We start from the raw sequence: 21451 nt of genomic DNA, 5'->3' as shown, positions 1-21451 counted from the left end.
TCTTAAACACTCAGGTTGGGAAAGAATGAGCCATATTGGAGAACAGTATGGGAAAATCAATATTTATTTGCAATCCTAACAACACACAGCCTAATTACAGTAATAGCTGGGTTAATTTATTCTTTTGCATGTAGCCTTGGATTGCATTTTCTCTGACTTTTGTTCAATGCACAGAACTAACCAAATAAATCACAAACCAATGTTGGGAAATCAATGAGAGCCACAAGAATGACCAGCTGTAGCCCAGAGGCGATGCATTTCTTGGTTTCTCAATTGCGTTTAATAAAGCAACAACTAAGACACAGCACATTATTTGAGCCTATTAAAAATGCAAAGCATGCGAGGCCTGCGATCAGCTGCCATTTAAAGCGTGTGAGTTCGACCCACACTGAGATAAAACCTCATGTCGTGCCACATTTCGCATTTATCTCAGAGCGAACAGAGTCTCCTGCAGTTCAATTGCACATTTGCTTTCCCCCCTCCGCCTGATCAATATTTAAAATGTGTAAATAAATCATTACCGAACGAAGCCCCTCAGGTACGGGAGAGTTCATTTAGTCATGTTGTTATTGTCCGCGTTTGCGTTTGTGCTGCTTCACGACTTTTACCTTCGCGTGTGTTTAAAAGGTTAATGCACCTTGAGGTATGTGCAGTGCGCCGGGGCTTTGATTATTGTGTGTGATTCTAACTAGTGTTGTCACTGGAGCCCAGACAGATGGCTCGGTGTTTTATTCTCTCTGCTTCTCAATGCAGTTATGGATGCTGTTTGAAGTTTGCGGTAACAAAGTCGTCGCTCGCAATCCCGATTCATTAGCCTTCCCCCAAAAATAACATGGTCTACTTTGGGATTTCGGCACAATTACAAGAATTTGTACAGAAGATAGACCAATTAGAATACAATATACAAAAAGAAATGTCTTTGACACATTGGCCTAAACCGTTTGTTGTAATTTTCATTATGCAACAGAAATGGGACTTTTATATAAGAGGTATCATAGAGTATGTGTTTCATTTTCTGTGGTTCTGGATGCAGTTCTGGATACTGTTTTGACATTGCGGTAACAAAGTCATAGCTTGCAAATCCCATTTCATTAACCTTCCCAATATTTTGATTCTGTATTTTTGATTCGCGCACCAGAAATGGGACTTTTATATGATGTAAAACAGGAAACAGGACTTTTATACATGGTGTAGCATATCTCTTATATGTTTATAGATGCAGTTTGAAGTTTGTGGTAAATAAGTTTTAAATTAAATTCCCATTTCATTTACCTTGCCAAACATTACATGATCTACTTTGGTTTCTTTGAGATGATTACAACACCTTTTACAGAAGATAGACATATTTAATGAGTATAATATCTAAAAAGAAATGTCTTTGGCTAATATGCCTAAAGCATTTCTTGTATTCCTCATTTGCGATGATTAAGTTGTATCTTGCATTCCCATTTCATTAACCTTCCCATTTTTGGTCTACTTTGGTTTATTTGGACCTACAAGACATTGTACAGTAGATACACATATTAGATGAGTACAATGTACAAAAATAAAATGTTTTGACCAATTGGCCCATATTGTTTACTGTATTTTTCATTTTTGCAACAGAAATGGGACTTTTATATATAATGTAAAACAGGAAACAGAACTTTTATACATGATGTATATGTTTTATATGTTTATGAATGCAGCTTGCGGTAACAACGTTGTAGCTTGCATTCTCATTTCATTAACCTTCCCAAACATTTCCTGTTTACAAGACCTTGTACAGACTAGACTATACATATTAGTTGAGTATCATGTACAAAGACTGGTCTACTTTAGTTTCTTTGGATGTACAAGACATTGTACGACAAATGTACACATAAGATGAGTATAATATACAAAAATAAATGTTTTTGGCAAATTAGCCTAAATCATTTGTTGTATTTTTGATTTGTGCACCAGAAATAGGACTTTTATATGATGTAAAACAGGAAACAGAACTTTTATACATGATGTAGCATATCTTTTATATGTTTATGGATGCAGTTTGAAGTTTGCGGTGACAAAGTTGTAGCTTGCGTTCCCGTTTCATTAACAGTCCAAAAATGGCATGGTCTACTTTAGTTTCTTTGGAAGTTTACAAGACATTATACAGTAGATATACAGTTGAAGTCAGAATTATTAGCCCCCCTGAATTATTTGCACCCGTTTATTTTTTCCCCAATTTCTGTTTAATGGAGGGAAGATTGTTTTAGTACATTTCTAAGCATAATAGTTTTAGGAAATTATTTGTAATAACTGATTTATTTTATCTTTGCCATGATGACAGTAAATAATATTTAACTAGATATTTTTCAAGACACTTTTATGCAGCTTAAAGTGACATTTAAAGGCCCTAACTAGGTTAATTAGGTGAACTATACGCAGGTTAGGGTAATTAGGCAAGTTATTGTAAAACGATGTTTTTTTCTGTAGAATATCGAAAAAAAAAATTAGCTTAAAGGGGCTAATAATTTTGTCCCAAAAATAGTTTTAAAAAAATTCATAACTATTTTTATTCTTGTCGAAGTAAAACAAATAAGACTTTTTCCAGAAGAAAAAATATTATCAGACATACTGTGAAAATTTCCTTGCTCTGTTAAACATCATTTGGGAAATATTTAAAAAAGAAGAAAAAAATCAAAAGGGGACTAACAATTCTGACTTCAACTGTACATATTGAATGATTATAATGTACAAAAGTAAATGTTTTTGACAAATTGTCAACATTTGTTGTATTTTTAACTCAATCAACAGAAAGGGTGCTTTTATATATGATGTAAACCAGAGAAGAGGGTTTTTACTGTAAATATAATTTACCATAGTCTATGTATTTTGTTTTCTGTGGTTATGAATACAGTTATAAATGCTGTTAAAAGTTTGTGGTATAATAATGTTTTAGTATGCAAATGCCATTTTATTAACCTTCCCAAAAACTACATCATCCACCTTAAGGTTATTTTGACATTTACATGACATTGCAAAGAAGATAGACCTTTTAGATGAGTATAATATACTAAAATAAATGTCGTTGAATAACTGGTCTAAAGTGTTTGTTGTATATTTCAATCATGCAACAGAAATTACACTTTCCCAGCAGGCACTGGACATGATGTCAGATTGACATTGTACCCCAACGTAGTGGGATGTTGTATTTTGTTTGGAAATGAAAATCAGGTTGACGTTAGAACCTATCATCAGGCCAATGTCTGTGTCCAACATCAGACAATGGTTGCATTTTGGTTACTTTCCAATGCAACCAAAAAATAACAAAATATCAGCATCTAATGATGTAACAGCTTGACGTTGCGTGGACATTAACAATATGACATTTTTCAGATGTTGGATTTTGGTTGCCATATCTGACAGATAAATGTCAGTATTTAATGTCAATATGTTGTTGGTTTAAGATGTTGGCTCGACGTTGGATTTTGGTCACTTTCCAACACAACCTAAAATCAACAAAATATCAATATCATGCCATGTCGTTATTGGATGTCAAAGTAACATTGTCCTTTGACGTTTTTTTTTACATGATGTAAAACAGGAAACAGAACTTTTATACATGATGTATCATACAGTATGTGTTTTATTCTCTGTGGCTCTGAATGCAGCTATGGATGCTGTCTGAAGTTTGTGGTAACAAAATCATAGCTTGAAAATCTAGTTAAATTCACCTTCCCCAAAAATAACATGGTCTACTTTGGTTTCTGAAGACCATGTTCTGAAGATAGACCTATTAGATGAGTATAATACACAAAAGGAAATGTCTTTGACAGATTGGCCTAAAACGTTTGTTGTATTTTTCATTCGTGCAACAGAAGCAGGACTTTTTATACATGATGTATGAAACAAACACTGGGGGACTGAGCTGCAAATAATATTTTCTTTGTTCATAGTTGTTGTTTTTGTTGCCCGTCGCAATCTGTCCACACCATCATGAACCATGAGCTGGTCGGTGTGCGTGTAAATCTGGCGGACAGTGTACTGTCAGAAACATGTCTTTAGTTGTCAGTCAACCTCGGCGTAAAACAAACATGCGCAAATATGGTCCTCAAAGGATTTCACATCTGTCATACAGCTCTTTGTGTTTCAGCTGGCCCGCACCCAAACGCATCATGAAGATGACCAGTTATATAAAATCAAACTTCATAAATGTCAGGTTAGGTTATTTATTTAGTCATTTTGAGTGTCACATCACCTCTATTAATCTGCTTCCCCATATTAGTGATCCTTTTCATGTGCACTGGTTTGATCAAATAATGCAGACTCTCCACTCTGTATATTATATTTTTCCCTCAATACCTGCACACGAAACAATTGACGCAGTCGGTAATATTCATCAAAATATCCAGCTGTTTTTTTTATGTGCAAATCAGTAAAAATTATAGTAGTTAGATTTGGGTTTTAAAAAATTGCAGCAGAGGATTTCAAAAGGAATGGGATGAAAGTCTACACATACTTTTTGTTAATGTATGAAAGTATGTTATCTTAGTAAACTTAAGATGGATGGATGGATGGATGGATGGATGGATGGATGGATGGATGGATGGATGGATGGATGGACGGACGGATGGATGGATGGATGGATGGATGGAATGATAGATATAGCGATGGAATGATGGAATGATAGATAAAAGGATAAAACAATACAATGTGGAATTATTTATGAATGATGGATAGAATGATGGATGGAATGATAGATAGAACAATGAAACAATGGAAAGATGGAATTATGGGTGGAATGATGGATGGAATGATGAAATGATGGTTGGAATTATGGATAAAATGATAGATGGAATGATGGATGGTATGATGAAATGATGGTTGAAATTATGGATAAAATGATGGATGAAATGATGGAATAATGGATGAGACAAAGAAATTATAGATGGAATGTTAGATGGAATAATGTACAAAATGATAGAAAGATGAAGCAATGGAATGACAGATGAAATTATGGTGGGAACGATGGTTGGAATGATAGGTAGAATAATAAAACAATAGAATTATGGATGGAGTGATGGATGGAATGATAGATGGAATAATGGACAGAATGATAGAAAGATGAAGCAATGGAATGACAGATTGAATTACGGCGGGGATGATGGTTGGAATGATGGTTAGAACAATAAAACAATGGAATTATGGATGGAGTGATGGATGGAATGGTGAATGGAATGATGGTTGGAATGATGTAATGAAGGATGGGACAATGAAATGATGTAATTATGGATGGAATGATGAGTGGGAATGATGGAATGGAATGATGGATGGGATGATGTAATGATGGTTGGAAAGATGGAATGATGGAACCATGGATGGGATAGATGGAATGGAGTGATAGATAGAATTATGGAATTATAGATGGAATGATGGATGGGAATGATGGATGGAATGATGGAATGGAATGATGGATGGGATGATGAAATGATGGTTGGAAGGATGGAATGATGGATGAGCATAAAGGATGTATTGATGGATTGAATGTTGGATGAGACGATTTAATGATGGATGGAATGGAATCATGAAAGGGAATGATGGGATGGATGGAATGATGGATGGAATGATGTAATGGAATGCAATGATAGATGGAATGATGAAATTATAGATGAAATGATGGATGGATTGATGGAATGATGGAAGGAATGGTGGTTGAAATGATGGATAGAATGATAGATGGAATGATGAAATAATGAAATGATGGATGGAATAATGGATGGGAATGATTGAATAAAGAATAGGACGATGAAATGATGGAATGATGGATGTGAAAGATGGATGGAATGATGGAATTATAGATGAAATGATGGATGGGAATGATGGGAATGATGGGATGGATGGAATGATGGATGGGATGATGAAATGATGGTTGGAATGATAGATGTAATGCTGGAATTATGGATGGAAATATGGGTGGAATGATGGATTGGACGATGAAATGATGGATGGATTGATGAAATGAAATGATGGGCGGAATGATGAATGGGAATGATGGATGAGATGATGGATTGAATGATGGAATGATGGATGAGACAATGAAATGATGGATTGTAATGATGGAATCGAATGATGGATAGATAGATAGATAGATAGATAGATAGATAGATAGATAGATAGATAGATAGATAGATAGATAGATAGATAGATAGATAGATAGATAGATAGATAGATAGATCTTCCTCAAAACCACCATAATCATTGTGATATTATAGGAAATTATATTTGACATTATTCTAGTTTTTATTATTCATAATTAGAATATTTACTAACATTATTCAGAATTCTTTTTAAAAAATGACCTATTTACTGTGTATTTGTCTGTCTACCCTTGACCCTGTGTCTTCCACATACTCAAGAAAAAATAAACTCTCCTCTCTTTGTGGGCACAGAATCAAAGTTCAGACAGGAAGTGTGTGTGTTTTGAAGAAGAAATGTGCTCTTCCTCTGCTCAGCCAGGATGCTATTTGTGAGTCCCTTGAGCCTGTGATCTCCTGAGCCCCTTGAGCTTCTGTGGCCCTGGTGTTCGGGGTTAAATGTGAATAGACAGATGCTGCTGCAGAGCTCTCTGTAAACCCAAGTCCTCCTCTTCAATAATGCAGGAGACCACATGCGGAATATTGGAATACAATGGAATTATGGATGGAGTGATGGATGGAATGGTGAATGGAATGATGGTTGGAATGATGTAATGAAGGATGGGACAATGAAATGATGTAATTATGGATGGAATGATGAGTGGGAATGATGGAATGGAATGATGGATGGGATGATGTAATGATGGTTGGAAAGATGGAATGATGGAACCATGGATGGGATAGATGGAATGGAGTGATAGATAGAATTATGGAATTATAGATGGAATGATGGATGGGAATGATGGATGGAATGATGGAATGGAATGATGGATGGGATGATGAAATGATGGTTGGAAGGATGGAATGATGGATGAGCATAAAGGATGTATTGATGGATGGAATGTTGGATGAGACGATTTAATGATGGATGGAATGGAATCATGAAAGGGAATGATGGGATGGATGGAATGATGGATGGAATGATGTAATGGAATGCAATGATAGATGGAATGATGAAATTATAGATGAAATGATGGATGGATTGATGGAATGATGGAAGGAATGGTGGTTGAAATGATGGATAGAATGATAGATGGAATGATGAAATAATGAAATGATGGATGGAATAATGGATGGGAATGATTGAATAAAGAATAGGACGATGAAATGATGGAATGATGGATGTGAAAGATGGATGGAATGATGGAATTATAGATGAAATGATGGATGGGAATGATGGGAATGATGGGATGGATGGAATGATGGATGGGATGATGAAATGATGGTTGGAATGATAGATGTAATGCTGGAATTATGGATGGAAATATGGGTGGAATGATGGATTGGACGATGAAATGATGGATGGATTGATGAAATGAAATGATGGGCGGAATGATGAATGGGAATGATGGATGAGATGATGGATTGAATGATGGAATGATGGATGAGACAATGAAATGATGGATTGTAATGATGGAATCGAATGATGGATAGATAGATAGATAGATAGATAGATAGATAGATAGATAGATAGATAGATAGATAGATAGATAGATAGATAGATAGATAGATAGATAGATAGATAGATAGATAGATAGATAGATAGATAGATAGATAGATAGATAGATAGATAGATAGATAGATAGATAGATAGATAGATAGATAGATAGATAGATCTTCCTCAAAACCACCATAATCATTGTGATATTATAGGAAATTATATTTGACATTATTCTAGTTTTTATTATTCATAATTAGAATATTTACTAACATTATTCAGAATTCTTTTTAAAAAATGACCTATTTACTGTGTATTTGTCTGTCTACCCTTGACCCTGTGTCTTCCACATACTCAAGAAAAAATAAACTCTCCTCTCTTTGTGGGCACAGAATCAAAGTTCAGACAGGAAGTGTGTGTGTTTTGAAGAAGAAATGTGCTCTTCCTCTGCTCAGCCAGGATGCTATTTGTGAGTCCCTTGAGCCTGTGATCTCCTGAGCCCCTTGAGCTTCTGTGGCCCTGGTGTTCGGGGTTAAATGTGAATAGACAGATGCTGCTGCAGAGCTCTCTGTAAACCCAAGTCCTCCTCTTCAATAATGCAGGAGACCACATGCGACGGGCACATGGCCACGCAAACAGCAGAGCGTTCCTGCAGGACCGACACACACTAACACACACTCCTGGGGATATTAATGGAGGACGGGACTGTTTTCATGTCCTCTGAATGCTGTTTTTATAATCAAGCCATTATTTGACATCTTTATTTATATCAGCCATGCATGCACTTATAAATATTTGATGATTGGTTTGAAGTTTTCTGTGGCTGAAAGATAAATTAGTAGATGAGACCTGGGGCAACCGTGGCATCTTTATACTTTTTTTTTTTTTTTCATAAACACATTTTTTCTACACTATATAAAAAAATGAATGACAAAAGTCAGGACAACAAATATTTGGCAATGGTCACTTTATTAGGTACACCTTACTAATAGCAGGTTGGACCCTCCTTTCCCTTCAGAACTGCCTTAATCCTTCGTGGCATAGATTCAACAAGGTACTGGAAATATTCCTCAGAGATTTTGATCTATATTGGCATGATATGCATCACGTAGTTGCTGCAGGTTTGTCGGCTGCACATCCATGATGCGAATCTCCCATTCCACCACATCCTAAAGGTGCTCTATTGGATTGACATCTGGTGACTGTGGAGGCCATTTGAGTACAGTGAGCTCATTGTCATGTTTAAGAGACCAGTCTGAGATAATTATGAAATGGTGTGTTATCCTGCTGGAAGTAGCCATCAAAAGATGGGTACACTGTGGTCATAAAAGGATGCACATGGTCAGCAACTATACTCAAATACTCAGGTAGGCTGTGACTTTAACGCAATGCTCAATTGGTACTAATGGGCCCAAAGTGTGGCAAGAAAATATCCCCCAGACCAGCCTGAACCGTTGATACAAGGCAGGATGGATCCATGCTTTCAGGTTGTTGAAGCCAAATTCTGCCCCTACTATCCGAATGTTGCAGGCTCGCAGTAGAAACTGAGTCATCAGACCAGGCAACGTTTTCCCAATCTTCTATTGTACAATTTTGCTGAGCCTGTGTGAATTGAAGCCTCGGTTTCCTGTTCTTCGCTGACAGGAGTGGCACCTTGTGTGATCTTCTGCTGCTGTAGCCCATCCGCCTCAAGGCTGAACGTGAATGCATTTATCAGTTTTCAACAATTTTTTAAAATTATACAAAGTTTAACTTAAAATTTCTAGTCAACTTGATTGATGGTAGTTGAGATGACTAGAAAAGTTCATTTGATTCAACTAAGGAATTTTAGCCAGCAAGAACTTTTTCTTACAGTGAACAAAAAGTTTAAAGTAGGAAACAAATAAGCCTGTGTGTTTTCAGCTGTAGTAACAACTCGCATTATTAATTGTTAATGCAAAAACATTCAACACCCTTTCAGCATAAATTGCAGGATGAGGTAATGTAGCATACATCATGATCAATAATGTAGCTAATCTGTTTTTATCTATTTTTAATCATTTTTATTATTTGTTTTTTATTTTCTTATACTTGTCTTTTTTATTCTTGTTTTTGGAAAGCACTTTGAATTGCCACTGTGTATGAAATGTGTTATATAAATAAATGTGCCTTGCCTGGTCTTAACAACTAAAAAATTAAGAATTACGAAAACTCTCAACATGTTGGCTCAGTGGTTAGCATTGTCGCCTCACAGCAAGAAGGTTGCTGGTTCGAGTCCAGGCTGGGCCAGTTGGCATTTCTGTGTAGAGTTTGCATGTTCTATCCGTGTTGGCATGGGTTTCCTCCGTGTGCTCCAGTTTACCCCACTGTCCAAAGACATGCGCTATAGGTGAATTGGATTAACTAAATTGACTGTAGTGTATGAGTGTATGTGTGAAGATGTTTCCCAGTACTGGGTTGCAGCTGAAAAGGTATCTGCTGTGTAAAACATATGCATAATATCAGACTATTGTGAGCTCAGAGATTTTGTTAGCATTGTTTCAACTTTTAAAAAAATATATATTTAATAGCAGAATCTGTGCAGAAAATCTACATTAATACTGTCCTGAAAATCCCACCAATCGTAGAATCGAAGTAGCCGAAGTGCGGTAAAAGCTATATTTAACCCCACCCATATTAATGAAGCGGAGCGAATATGAGAAATGTATAAATAAATTACAATACTTTTGAAATATATTATTCCGATATACGATTTTATTATATTAATATAGTATGTTTGTGCGGTTTATATAATATATGTGTGCCATTTTTTATTTGATTGTCATTCACAATGATTTTTTTTAATGATTACTATGCATTAATTAACAGACACATGACAACAGAACAAACAATATAATGCAAGGGTGATAGAATGTAAGTAATAATAACGGTAAAATTAATAATAAAAAAGCATTTACAATGATTGCTATTCATTTTCCTTCCCTTTCCAGGTTTGTAATGCTGTGAATCTCTTCACAGATGGTCTGTTTATGCCATGAACATAACGCTTCAATAGTCTTTCTTTGTTTGTTTGTTTGTTTGTTTGTTTGTAATTGGTGTAAGGGGCGACGCAGTGGCATAGTGGGTAGCACGTTGTTCTCCCTGCGTTCACGTGGGTTTCCTCCAGGTGCTCCGGTTTCCCCCACAGTCCAAAGACATGCGGTACAGGTGAATTGGGTAGGCTAAATTGTAGTAATTGTAATTGTCCGAAGTGTATGACTGTGTGTGTGTGAATGTTTCCCAGAGATGGGTTGCGGCTGGAAGGGCATCTGCTCCGTAAAAACTTGCTGGATAAGTTGGCGGTTCATTCTGCTGTGGCGAGCCTGGATTAATAAAGGGACTAAGCCGACAAGAAAATGAATGAATGTTTGTTTGTATGTTGGGTGTCACGGTGGCACAATGGGTAGCATACTCGCCTCACAGCAAGAAGGTCGCTAGTTTGAGTCTCGGCTGGGTCAGTTGGCATTTCTGTGTGGAGTTTGCATGCTCTCCCTGCGTTGGTGTGGGTTTCCTCTGGGTGCTCTGGTTTCCCCCACAGTCCAAAGACATGTGGTATAGGTGAATTGGTGTAAGCTAAATTGTCCGTAGTGTGTAAATGCGTATGTATGGATGTTTCCCAATGATGGGTTGCAACTAGAAGGGCATCTGCTGCTTAAAACATATGCTGGATAAGTTGGGGGTTCATTCCGCTGAGGCGACATCTGATGAATAAAGGGACTAAGCCGAAAAGAAAATGAATGAATGTTTGTTTTTTTGTTCGTTTACTTCTGTGGGAAATTATCCTCTTTGTAGATAATTCTCCTTTAGAAATTATTGTATTTTTGAACTTAAACTTTAATTAATCATCTTTAAGTCAAAAGCTGCTGGCTAGTTGGTAGCATTATCAAAGGGTTGGAAGTTGAAGCTTCTAGCTATACTAAAACAGAATTATAAAGTATTTAATGTGGTACCTTGCCAGCCAGTGTTGGGTTGCAGCTGGAAGGGCATCCGCTGTGTAAAACATATGCTGGATAAGTTGGTGTTTCATTCCACTGTGGCGACCCCTGATGAATAAAGGGACTAAGTCGAAAAGAAATTGAATGAATGAATGAATGAATGAATAATTGAATGAATGAATGAATGAATGAATGAATGAATGAATGAATGAATGAATGAATGAATGAATGAATGTGGTACCTTTTTATTTAATCCAGATCATGATGCTTAAGTTGTTCCTTGTGTTTTGTCGTCCTCTGCTGTTCAAAACAAAGGTTACAGTTAAAATGTTTTAAATAATCGTCCATTCCAGTAATAAATTTATACATATTCTATTTAAGCGTGTTTAAATATATAGTCAACTTGGCAGATTAGTAAAACGAATATATCATTCGATATTAACGAAATTTAATACAACGGATTTGACGAGAACCTTCTCAGTTCTGTCTCTTTAAGAAAGTTTTGACGCTTGATTTCGACGTCACAGCCGCTTCCAGTACCACAGCCACATGTGTTGAAAGAGTCGATTTATCGCAACAATTCTCCTATAAAAGCGTCTTGGAAAGGATTGATTGCTTTATGGACGAAGAAAGCTTTGTGAAAGGAAACACCCCGATAACATTTTCAATGTAAGAATCACTTTTAATACAAGTGTTTTTAAAAAGGTATTGAATTCAAGAGTACGCGCACAGATATTACCACTTATTTACGTTATTTTATAGATGAGACCCTCGGTAATGTGAGATTTTAATGGGTTTTTAACATCCTTCATTCCTAATTTCAGTCTCTAAACGTTGCTACATCCAATAATGTCTCTCCTGGAGACGAATGAAGTGAAAACAGACCTAGAAACACAACCTGTGTTCAGTGAAGACGAGTTAAATGACTGTAAACCAGAGAAAGATGAAGAGGAGAAAGCAGACAGTGCTGAAGAAGATGAGCAGGAGATGAACTCTGAGGAAGACATTAATGATGGTGAAGCTTTTCACATGGAGATTGAAGATGATGATGATGATGATGAAGAAGACGAGTCTGACAAGCCAAAGGGCAAGAAATGTGTTCCAGGTATCGTGTATTTGGGACACATTCCTCCAAGGATGAGACCGAAACACATGCGGAATCTCCTGAGTGCGTATGGAGAGATCGGGAGGATCTTCTTACAGCCTGAAGGTAAAACTTCAAAAACACATAATTGAAAAGGACATCTATAAAGGTTTGTGAATTTGACTGCTGGACTGGGCAGATTTAGTGATTTGGGGGCATTAACCAATTCCATTCATGGGGCCCAACAGTCCTAAAAAGGTTGAGGGAAAGTTGGTTTTAGATTCACATACAGTAAATAGGACTTTCTCTCTAATAATATAATTTCAGCAAAGTTTTCTGTGCAAGGTCTAAATAGTGAGGTCATATTAGCAGCCAATCACTATCAAAGCACAACATTGTTCATAGTGAAATAAATGGTGCTAATGTTGTTTACAAGTCATTTTTACATTACATTTCAGATCAAATATTCATAATAACAGTGTAAATAATATAGAGAGCTTGTCACAAGTTGTAACTGAACAAATGTGCAAAATATAAAACCAACTGTACCTCAATCCTAATGTGCACCCTTTCCTCTTTTACTTAATTTTTATTATTTAGCAACTTTTTTAAATATCACATAATCTTCGTTTCTTAGTTTTTATCCTAACGGCAATCTATTCATTGTAAATTATTCATATTATAATAATGAATTAACAACTAAAAATAAAATATTTTTCTATAAATCTGACAGCTGCATTGTTCCATGATTGGGGGTGGTGGACAAATTTTATCCGTTGTAATAATAATATTTTATTTTATAATGTAATTATTACACAATGCAACATTGTTATTATAATAATATTCTATATTATTTTATATTAAATAGTATTTTAATACTTTAACCCTTAACATATTACATATGATAGAAAACAATGTTATATATAACCATTTTCAAGGTATACTGTGATATGGAAAAGTCAAGGTTTTAAAACCACCAAACTTTTCTGCTATACCGTTCCTAAGGTATGTGTAAGATTTTTTTTTTTTTTGTTTGTTTTTTAGGGCAACAGTATTTCCAGCAAAAAAGATATCCAAAGATGCCATTTTAAGTTTTAAAGAAATCTGTGTTTTTGAAACTTACGAAGACAGCAGAAGTCAATGAATCATTTAAATTGTTCAGTCTGACATGTTTACTGCTCCAAAATATTTTAAACGTTTCTCAAAATAAAATATAGTGTGCTCAAAGGTGGGAAAAGTTTTTTGTTTTTTACCCAGACATTTCTAAATAATATATTTTAAAGCAGTAATCACAGTACCGTGAAACCATGATATTTTTTATCCAAGGTTATCATACCGTTAGAATCTTAGTTTAAACATTAGTATTCATTTGTTTAAAAAAAAACAATTGAGCTCTAAAAACATTACACCTTTATGCAAACATAAAATTGACAGAAATGTTTTCAGTACTTTACAGATGAAAATAAGACATTTTATTCAAACGCATAACTTCAAATTGTAAATTGTATAGTATGTATATAGCGATAAAACCTGAAATATTTACATGTTATTTTTTCAAAAATATAAGTGTTTTGAAGGGATAGTTTCCTAAAAAACAAAAAATGTCATCATTTACTCTTTCTAATCTTATAAAGTTTCTTTCTTATATTGAACCCAAAGGAAAATTTGCTGAAGAAAAACATTTTTTGTTTCTACTATAAATGTCTGTCATTTTTTTCCCCCAGCATTTTTCAGAATATCTTGTTTTGTCTTCAACAGTAGAACCACTTGCCTTTGGGTAAATTTATTTATTTATTTTTTTCCATTTTTGGGTGAACTATCCCTTTAAGCATTTCATTAAATGAAATTTACAATTTATTTCGGCATATATAGCAATACATAAGCATATACATGAGCTTAAGTTAAATGGATAGTTCACTAAAAATATTTAAAAATTTACTCGCTATTTAATCCTCATCCAGTGGTTACAGAACTTTGAGTTTCTTTATTCCTTCAAACACAAAAGAAGATATTTTGAAGAAAATTGTAACCATTGACTTCTATTGGAAAAATGAATACTATGGACGTCAATGGTTACAGATTTCTTTAAAATGTCTTTTATGTCCAATAGAAGAAAGGTTTGAAAATTGAGTGAATGACAACGACGGAATTTTCAGTTTTGAGTAAACAATTTTTTTTAACTAAATGTTTTTTATGTTTGACTAACTTTCCATTCTACTATTTATTTGTGACGGTCTTGTAGATCGATGTGTAAAAAGAAAGAAAAAGAAGGCCGGCTGCAAATCATCCAGTTTTACAGAGGGCTGGGTGGAATTCAGAGACAAACGGGTCGCTAAGAGAGTCGCGGCCAGTCTTCACAACACACCCATGGCCAACCGGAAGAGGAGCCGCTTCAGCAGTGACCTGTGGTCCATCAAAGTACGCAACAGATGCCATACCATTGAGAAGTCTTTTAAAGGAAATTAACACCTTTAATTCACAAAGATGCATTTAAATCATCAGAAGATACATTTGAATTCAGCATGAAATGGAAGTTAAGATCTTGCTAACATCTTGACACACAACTGGGGATGCAACGATTAACAAGTTTCACTAATAACCACGCTTTCATTCATCACAGCACAGAACAAAACTGCTGGCAACTAAACAAAGTTATGTCAACTGTGCAGTAGTTTAAATTTCTAAGCATGTACACCGAGGCTAATACCCATTCACACTTTATTAACTAAGGCTAATTATTTTTTTTTTTAGATGCAGTCCTTGAGGGCTGGTGTCCTGGAGAGTTTAGCTCCAACCCTAATTTAACACACCTGAATCAGCTAATCAAGCTCCTATTAGATATACTAGAAACTTCCGGGCAGGTGTGTTAAAGCAAGTTGTAGCTAAATTCTCCAGGACACCGGCCCTCCAGGACCGAGTTTGGGCACCCCTGCATCAGACAAATACTATTTATTTATTCTTACTTTTAATTATTTTTACTGCATTTCCAAACATTTAAATGCACTCATTCTGAGCGAAAAAGACTTTGAAAACATTTTAAAGTATAAATATAACGTTATACAGGGTGGCCCATTTATATGGATACACCTAAAAAAATGGGAGTGGTTGGTGATATTATTGTCCTGTTTGTGGCACATTAGTATATGTGAGGGGGCAAACTTTTCAAGATAGGTGGTGACCATGGTGGCCATTTTGAAGTCGGGCATCTTGGATCCAACCTTTGTTTTTTTTTTCAAAAGTAAGACAGTCATTTGACACTTTCTCCTGCGGTGTTGCAATCAGTGTGTGAAGAGTTTTAGAAGAGGGTTGCATTGACAATCTAACACAATGGGCAGCACATTGAACACATTTAATAAGTGGTCAGAAACTTTGAAATAACACATGAAAGAATAAATTTACGTTAAAACTAATCACACCATTGTTTTTCTTGTGAAATTCCCAATAGGTTTGATGTGTCAAATGACCCTCTTCCTATTGAAAAAACAAAAGTTGGATCCAAGATGGCCGACTTCAAAAGGGCACCATGGTCACCACCCATTCTGAAAAGTTTGCCCCCTCCTATATACTAATGTGCCACAAACCGGACGTTAATATCACCAACCATTCCCATTTTATTAAGGTGTATCCATATAAATGGCCCACCCTGTAGACATAGTTCCAAAAACATTCGCAATGTTAAAGAATAGCATAGTTCACGCACTCCAAAAAATGTTTAAACTACTTATTTAGAATGAGCTAAAACAACACAATTCCTGAGATTATTTTTGGGACGACTCAATTGTTTTAAATCAATTAACTTGATTTGTGAACTTGATTTGAAAAAATTATTTGTGTTGGGACAACATAAATTAATCGTGTGGAGCCCTGCACTTTTTACAGTGCACCACAACTTTAACGATAAAGATACAGAGGATCGATATCATTGGGATCACTTTCAGAATTATTTTTCCTCGCTAATGAATGATAAAATCCCGACAGCCAGTCAGAATCCATTGAAAATGAACACAATTCACAATTATTTATTTATTTATTTTTCTAAATTAGTTTTTATTGATTTTATAGGAACATATAACCAGTGGGAACAAAACAAGCAAATAAAAAATAAATAAATAAAAAATACACATATAAATAAATATACATATGTATACATACTTTTATAGGCAAACACATCCATTCCACACATGTATATCCATATACACACATGCATAAAAATATTAAATTAACCTCATTAAAATAAATAAGTATAAAATAAATTATAATAAAAGGTTGCCAAACATATTTTCACAATGATACATAACCTCTAGAATTACGTAAATATTCAGTTATAAATAATTATTTTGTCGTTGAGGAGAAAGCCAGCCATTTACTCCATTTCTTTCCAAAGGTTTCTAATTGTGATCGAAGTGCATGTGTCATTTTTTCCATTTCCTTTATTTCTGCTATAATTTTGAACCATTCATCTTTAGTTGGTGGCTCTTCTTTATAACATTTCTGGGTTATAGCTTTTTTACTTGTTGCCAAAAATATCTTAAATAGATATTTATTTTCCTTTTTAAGATTATCAGGAGTATCTCCTAGATAAAGTACTTCAAATGATCTAGGAATATAAGGAAACAAAAATATAATTGATGGTGTAGTGCACAATTCTTGAGCATTGACGATTCATAATTGTAATGATTTTACTGCATGTCCAAGCAATTAAATGCACTCTTGCTGACTTCTTTCATAAACTTTGAATACATTTGATTTCAAAAAGCAGTGTATTGAACAATAGCATCCCTCTCTTCCATTAAGTATCTGCACAGGTTCCAGTGGTGTCATCTCAGCGAGCGTTTGGCCTACGAACAGACAGTTTATCACCAGCGCATGAGGACCGAAATCTCTCAGGCTAAGAAGGAGACCAACTTCTACCTGGCCAGCGTGGAAAAGAGCCAGAGCCTGGAGAAACTCCGGAAGAAGAGGGCGAAGAAGGGAGAGGTCGTGGAGGAGAAAACGTGGGACTACAAACAGCGTCCTACAGAGGAGGAGATCCACCTGAAACGCTTTAAGAGCAAAGGCATTTCCAAGAAGAGCCTCCAGAAGGCGCAAGAGAAGAGCAAAAGCATCCAGGACAAAGCACAATCCAACGTATCCCTCCTGGCCAAGATCTTCAGCAGTAGCAAAGCCCGGGATTGATGCGCTGAGAACGTTCAGGTGCTTTCAGCTTTCGTTGACACCACAGAGTATAATCAAGGAGTTTTCTTGTGTATTTGAGATGCATTTTTCAGATTATTTGGCAACGTACAGATTCTAAACTCATGTTTTGCAGCATTTTTGACAGAATAGATGTAACTCACATGCAGAGTGTTCTGATTTATATATCTCAGCAGTAAAAACGCTGCACTATCATTCTGAAAAAGTCTTTATTTTCCCTTGAAAAGAAACTGAATGTCAAATTTTGTTGAAAAACAAGGCTAAAAATCTGTCATTATTAAAAAAAACGACTAATATCCCAATTGTGAATTAGGTGGGTTTTCATCAAGTTGTTAACGCTCATTCATACCAAGCACGTCACGATAACTATTAATATAATGAAAAAGATAGTTGTAAAAGTCAATCACAGTGTTAAAGAAGAGCATAGTTCACAACACTTTGACAGAACAGACATAACCCACAGTAGATTGTTCTGATTTTATATCTTTAACAGTTAATTCAATTCAGCTTTATTTGTATAGCGCTTTTACAATGTAGATTGTGTCAAAGCAGCTTCACATAAATGGTCATAGTAACCGGAATAGTTTAGCTCAGTTCAGTGCGAGTTAAAACAGTGGACTATCATTCTGGAAAAGTCTTTATTTTCTCAATGATGTCTTCTGAAACAATATTGGATTGCTGGTTCATGAATTTATACACTGATTCTGTGTCATGCCAAAGTAATTTTGTTGAAAAACAAGGCTAAAAATCTGTCATTATTAAAAAAAACGACTAATATCCCAATTGTGAATTAGGTGGCTTTTCATCAATTTAAGGCCCTTTCACACCAAGCACGATAATTATGAATATAATGATAAAGTTCTGAAAGTCATTCACAGTATTTAAGGATAGCATAGTTCAGACCACAACAACTACAACGATAAAGATACAGAAGGACCATATCGTGGGATCACTTTTGGAACAATTTTTTCAACAACCAGTCAGAATAAATTGAAAATTAAATTCTTGCTTAATTTAAACACACAGGAAACACTAGCTATGGTTACATCCCCCTATTTTATGCACATTATGAATATGCACATAAAAAAAGGTTGATGGAAACGCCAAGATGCTCATAAAATCTAAAAATACACATTACCGAGTAGGATGTGCACATAACAGAGTAAGATATGCACATAACCGAGTAGAATAAACTTTTTTGTTTGATAAGAAAAAATGTGTTTAAACTGTAATGGAAGTTCTAGCTATGTTTCTTTCTTAATATGCTAATTAAATTTATGCGCTAACTGGAATCTCGTATATAAGACATGAATAAAGCAGCGTTTCCATCCAAGTAGTCAAAGAGAGCAAAATCATCACTTCCTGATTAACTGGGGCCAAATATCAAAAGTAAAATTGGAATTTCCTGCGGTAGGAAAAGCTGCGTGAATGTTTTTCTTTATTTAATAAATGAATTTAATAAAATACTAAGCTGACACGCAATGAACGCGTGGTGGCGTTTAAAGGCGTCAGAGCATAGTCGTGGTCTGCTCTGTGTCTCAAGTCTGCCAACGTGCGTCGAGCTAGCAGATAAACGTAACAGCGGGAAAGCCATCCATACGGAGGTAAGCTGTCAGCTGGTAGCGCGAAAAGGAACTGCGACATACCGCCCCAAAGTGTTTGTATTAATGTATGGACACAGCTGATTGGTCACATGCGAGTTATTTTCGCTACATCAGAGTTTATTTGGCAACTGCATTTTTGTCTCCTATTATTCAAATTAAAACTTTCACAAAAGATCAAAACCAAACTCGAGTGAGTGTAAAAACTTTTTCAAAATGAAATAAAGGGATTTGTATTCTAAATTGGACATTTTTTCCATTATTCTTTTTTTATGCGCTACTTTAAGCGTCACTCGGCTATTATGTGTTTAACTTCCTGAAATGTGGGATGTTTTTCAGTACATTTTGTCTAAAATTGAATTGATTTGATTCAATAATTTGATTCAACAATTTGCAGTAAATGCTTTAAACCATTGAGTAGAAAAAGCAGTGCTGTATAGTTTTATCAAACAATCTTTCTTTAAAAATTGTACAAGATATCAGCACATCCAGGGAGCTGCGAAGATCAGTCGATTCATCCGCGGATTGCTGAAATATCAGCTTATAAACAGACGAGCTTATCTTCACGGCTTTAAAATGCTCCAGTGTCCCTGTGCCTGTAGTTACACTCAGTAAACAGTGGTGTGTTCGGTAAACTGAGGACATTCACGGCTGATCACAGTCATTTCTGTTGAGCACGTGAACACGATAGCAAATCAGCGCTGTTTAAGAACGTGCTTAAATGTTAGCAAGAAATGGACATTTATTTAAAATTTCAGCATTGGTATTCGATTGGTATCGAATTCCAGTATGATGACAACACTACCCCCAGCACTGGTTATTGTTATCGTGCTTGGTGTGAACGTGCCTTTAGAGTTGCTCACTGTAGTATTGGTAACCTAGCAACCGACTGTAAACAAGCAGGCATAATGGAGACAGCTGATTGATCATGTCGATGTAATGTTCACTACATCAGAGTATATTCGGCATACGCGTTTCCGTCTTCTATTATTCACATGAACTCTTTTCCCACAAAAGATCAAAACCAAACTCGAGTGAGCGTAAATTCATTGTTTGTTTAGATTGATTACACGCATCACACACTCAATATGTTCAGATGCGGTAGTAGCAACCTGAGGACACCTGCTGGTTACAAGGGATAATGCCCAATTAAAATAATATGAATCATAACCTAAAATAAACTGATCATTATCCATCATTTGTGTGAAAACAAATATATTTATCGTTATTGTGCTTGCTGTGAACAACCTTTTAGAGTTGCTCACTGTAGTATTCAACCCATTCTGAAAACATTCTCCTGTATACATTTATGTAGAGACGAAAATCCGTCCTAGGAGCTACGTTTTTTTGCAGTTTTTGTTTTTGCGAATCCACCAGAGGCCGCTGTGTACGTCTTTTTTGAGATCTCAAATTCCTCTCACGACTGCCATTCGCACTCTCAAGTCCGCCGATGAACAGGCGAGCTACCGGACAAAATGGTAACAGCGGAAAATATGCAAGTAAGCGGTCAGCTGGTAAGCGAGAAAAGGAATGCCGTCATACCGCCCTGTACAGTTTATTTTAAAGACGAAATGCAGCAATACGTAGCTCTAGCTACAATTCGCTATCTCCAGAAATGAATGTAGGGCTACGTTTTCAGAATGAGTCTATGTTGGTAGTATTGGTAACCTAGCAACTGACAGAAAAACAATACAAGTATAATGGAGAAAGCTGATTGGTCACATGGGAGTTGTCCTATTATTCACAATAACACTCTTTCACAAATAATTAAAACCAAACTCAAGTGAGTGTAAAAACTTTATTTTAAATTGAAACGAAGGGATTTTCATTCCAAATTAGGCATTTTTCCATTACTCATTTTTATGTGCTACTTTAAATTTTACATTTTTAAATGCTTAACTTGCCCAAATTTGGGACGTTTTTCAGTACATTTTGTCTAAACCTGAACTTCTCTTGACAAACTATATAATATTTATATATTATTTTCAACTCTTCAATTTTTCAATAAAATTGGCTCAGTTACG

At 35.5% G+C, this 21451-nt stretch overlaps 1 protein-coding gene across 2 annotated transcripts; it reads left to right on the top strand.

Moving 5' to 3' along the window:
• Nucleotides 1–12066: 12066 nt before the first annotated feature.
• Nucleotides 12067–18128, top strand: abt1 (activator of basal transcription 1). Of its 2 annotated transcripts, none has more exons than XR_012383720.1 (4): nt 12067–12218; nt 12374–12759; nt 14876–15322; nt 15529–15649. XR_012383720.1 is itself a non-coding variant. In NM_001020547.1 (4 exon segments), coding segments are annotated over 3 exon segments (918 nt in total). In that variant the 5' UTR covers nt 12073–12218; nt 12374–12398; the 3' UTR covers nt 17809–18128.
• Nucleotides 18129–21451: the final 3323 nt, after the last annotated feature.

This window comes from Danio rerio, chromosome 8, assembly GCF_049306965.1.
Source record: "Danio rerio strain Tuebingen ecotype United States chromosome 8, GRCz12tu, whole genome shotgun sequence".
Classification (NCBI taxonomy): Eukaryota; Metazoa; Chordata; class Actinopteri; order Cypriniformes; family Danionidae; genus Danio; species Danio rerio.
Note: the sequence above shows the minus strand (reverse complement) of the source record. Positions and strands in the feature narration are given on the sequence as shown.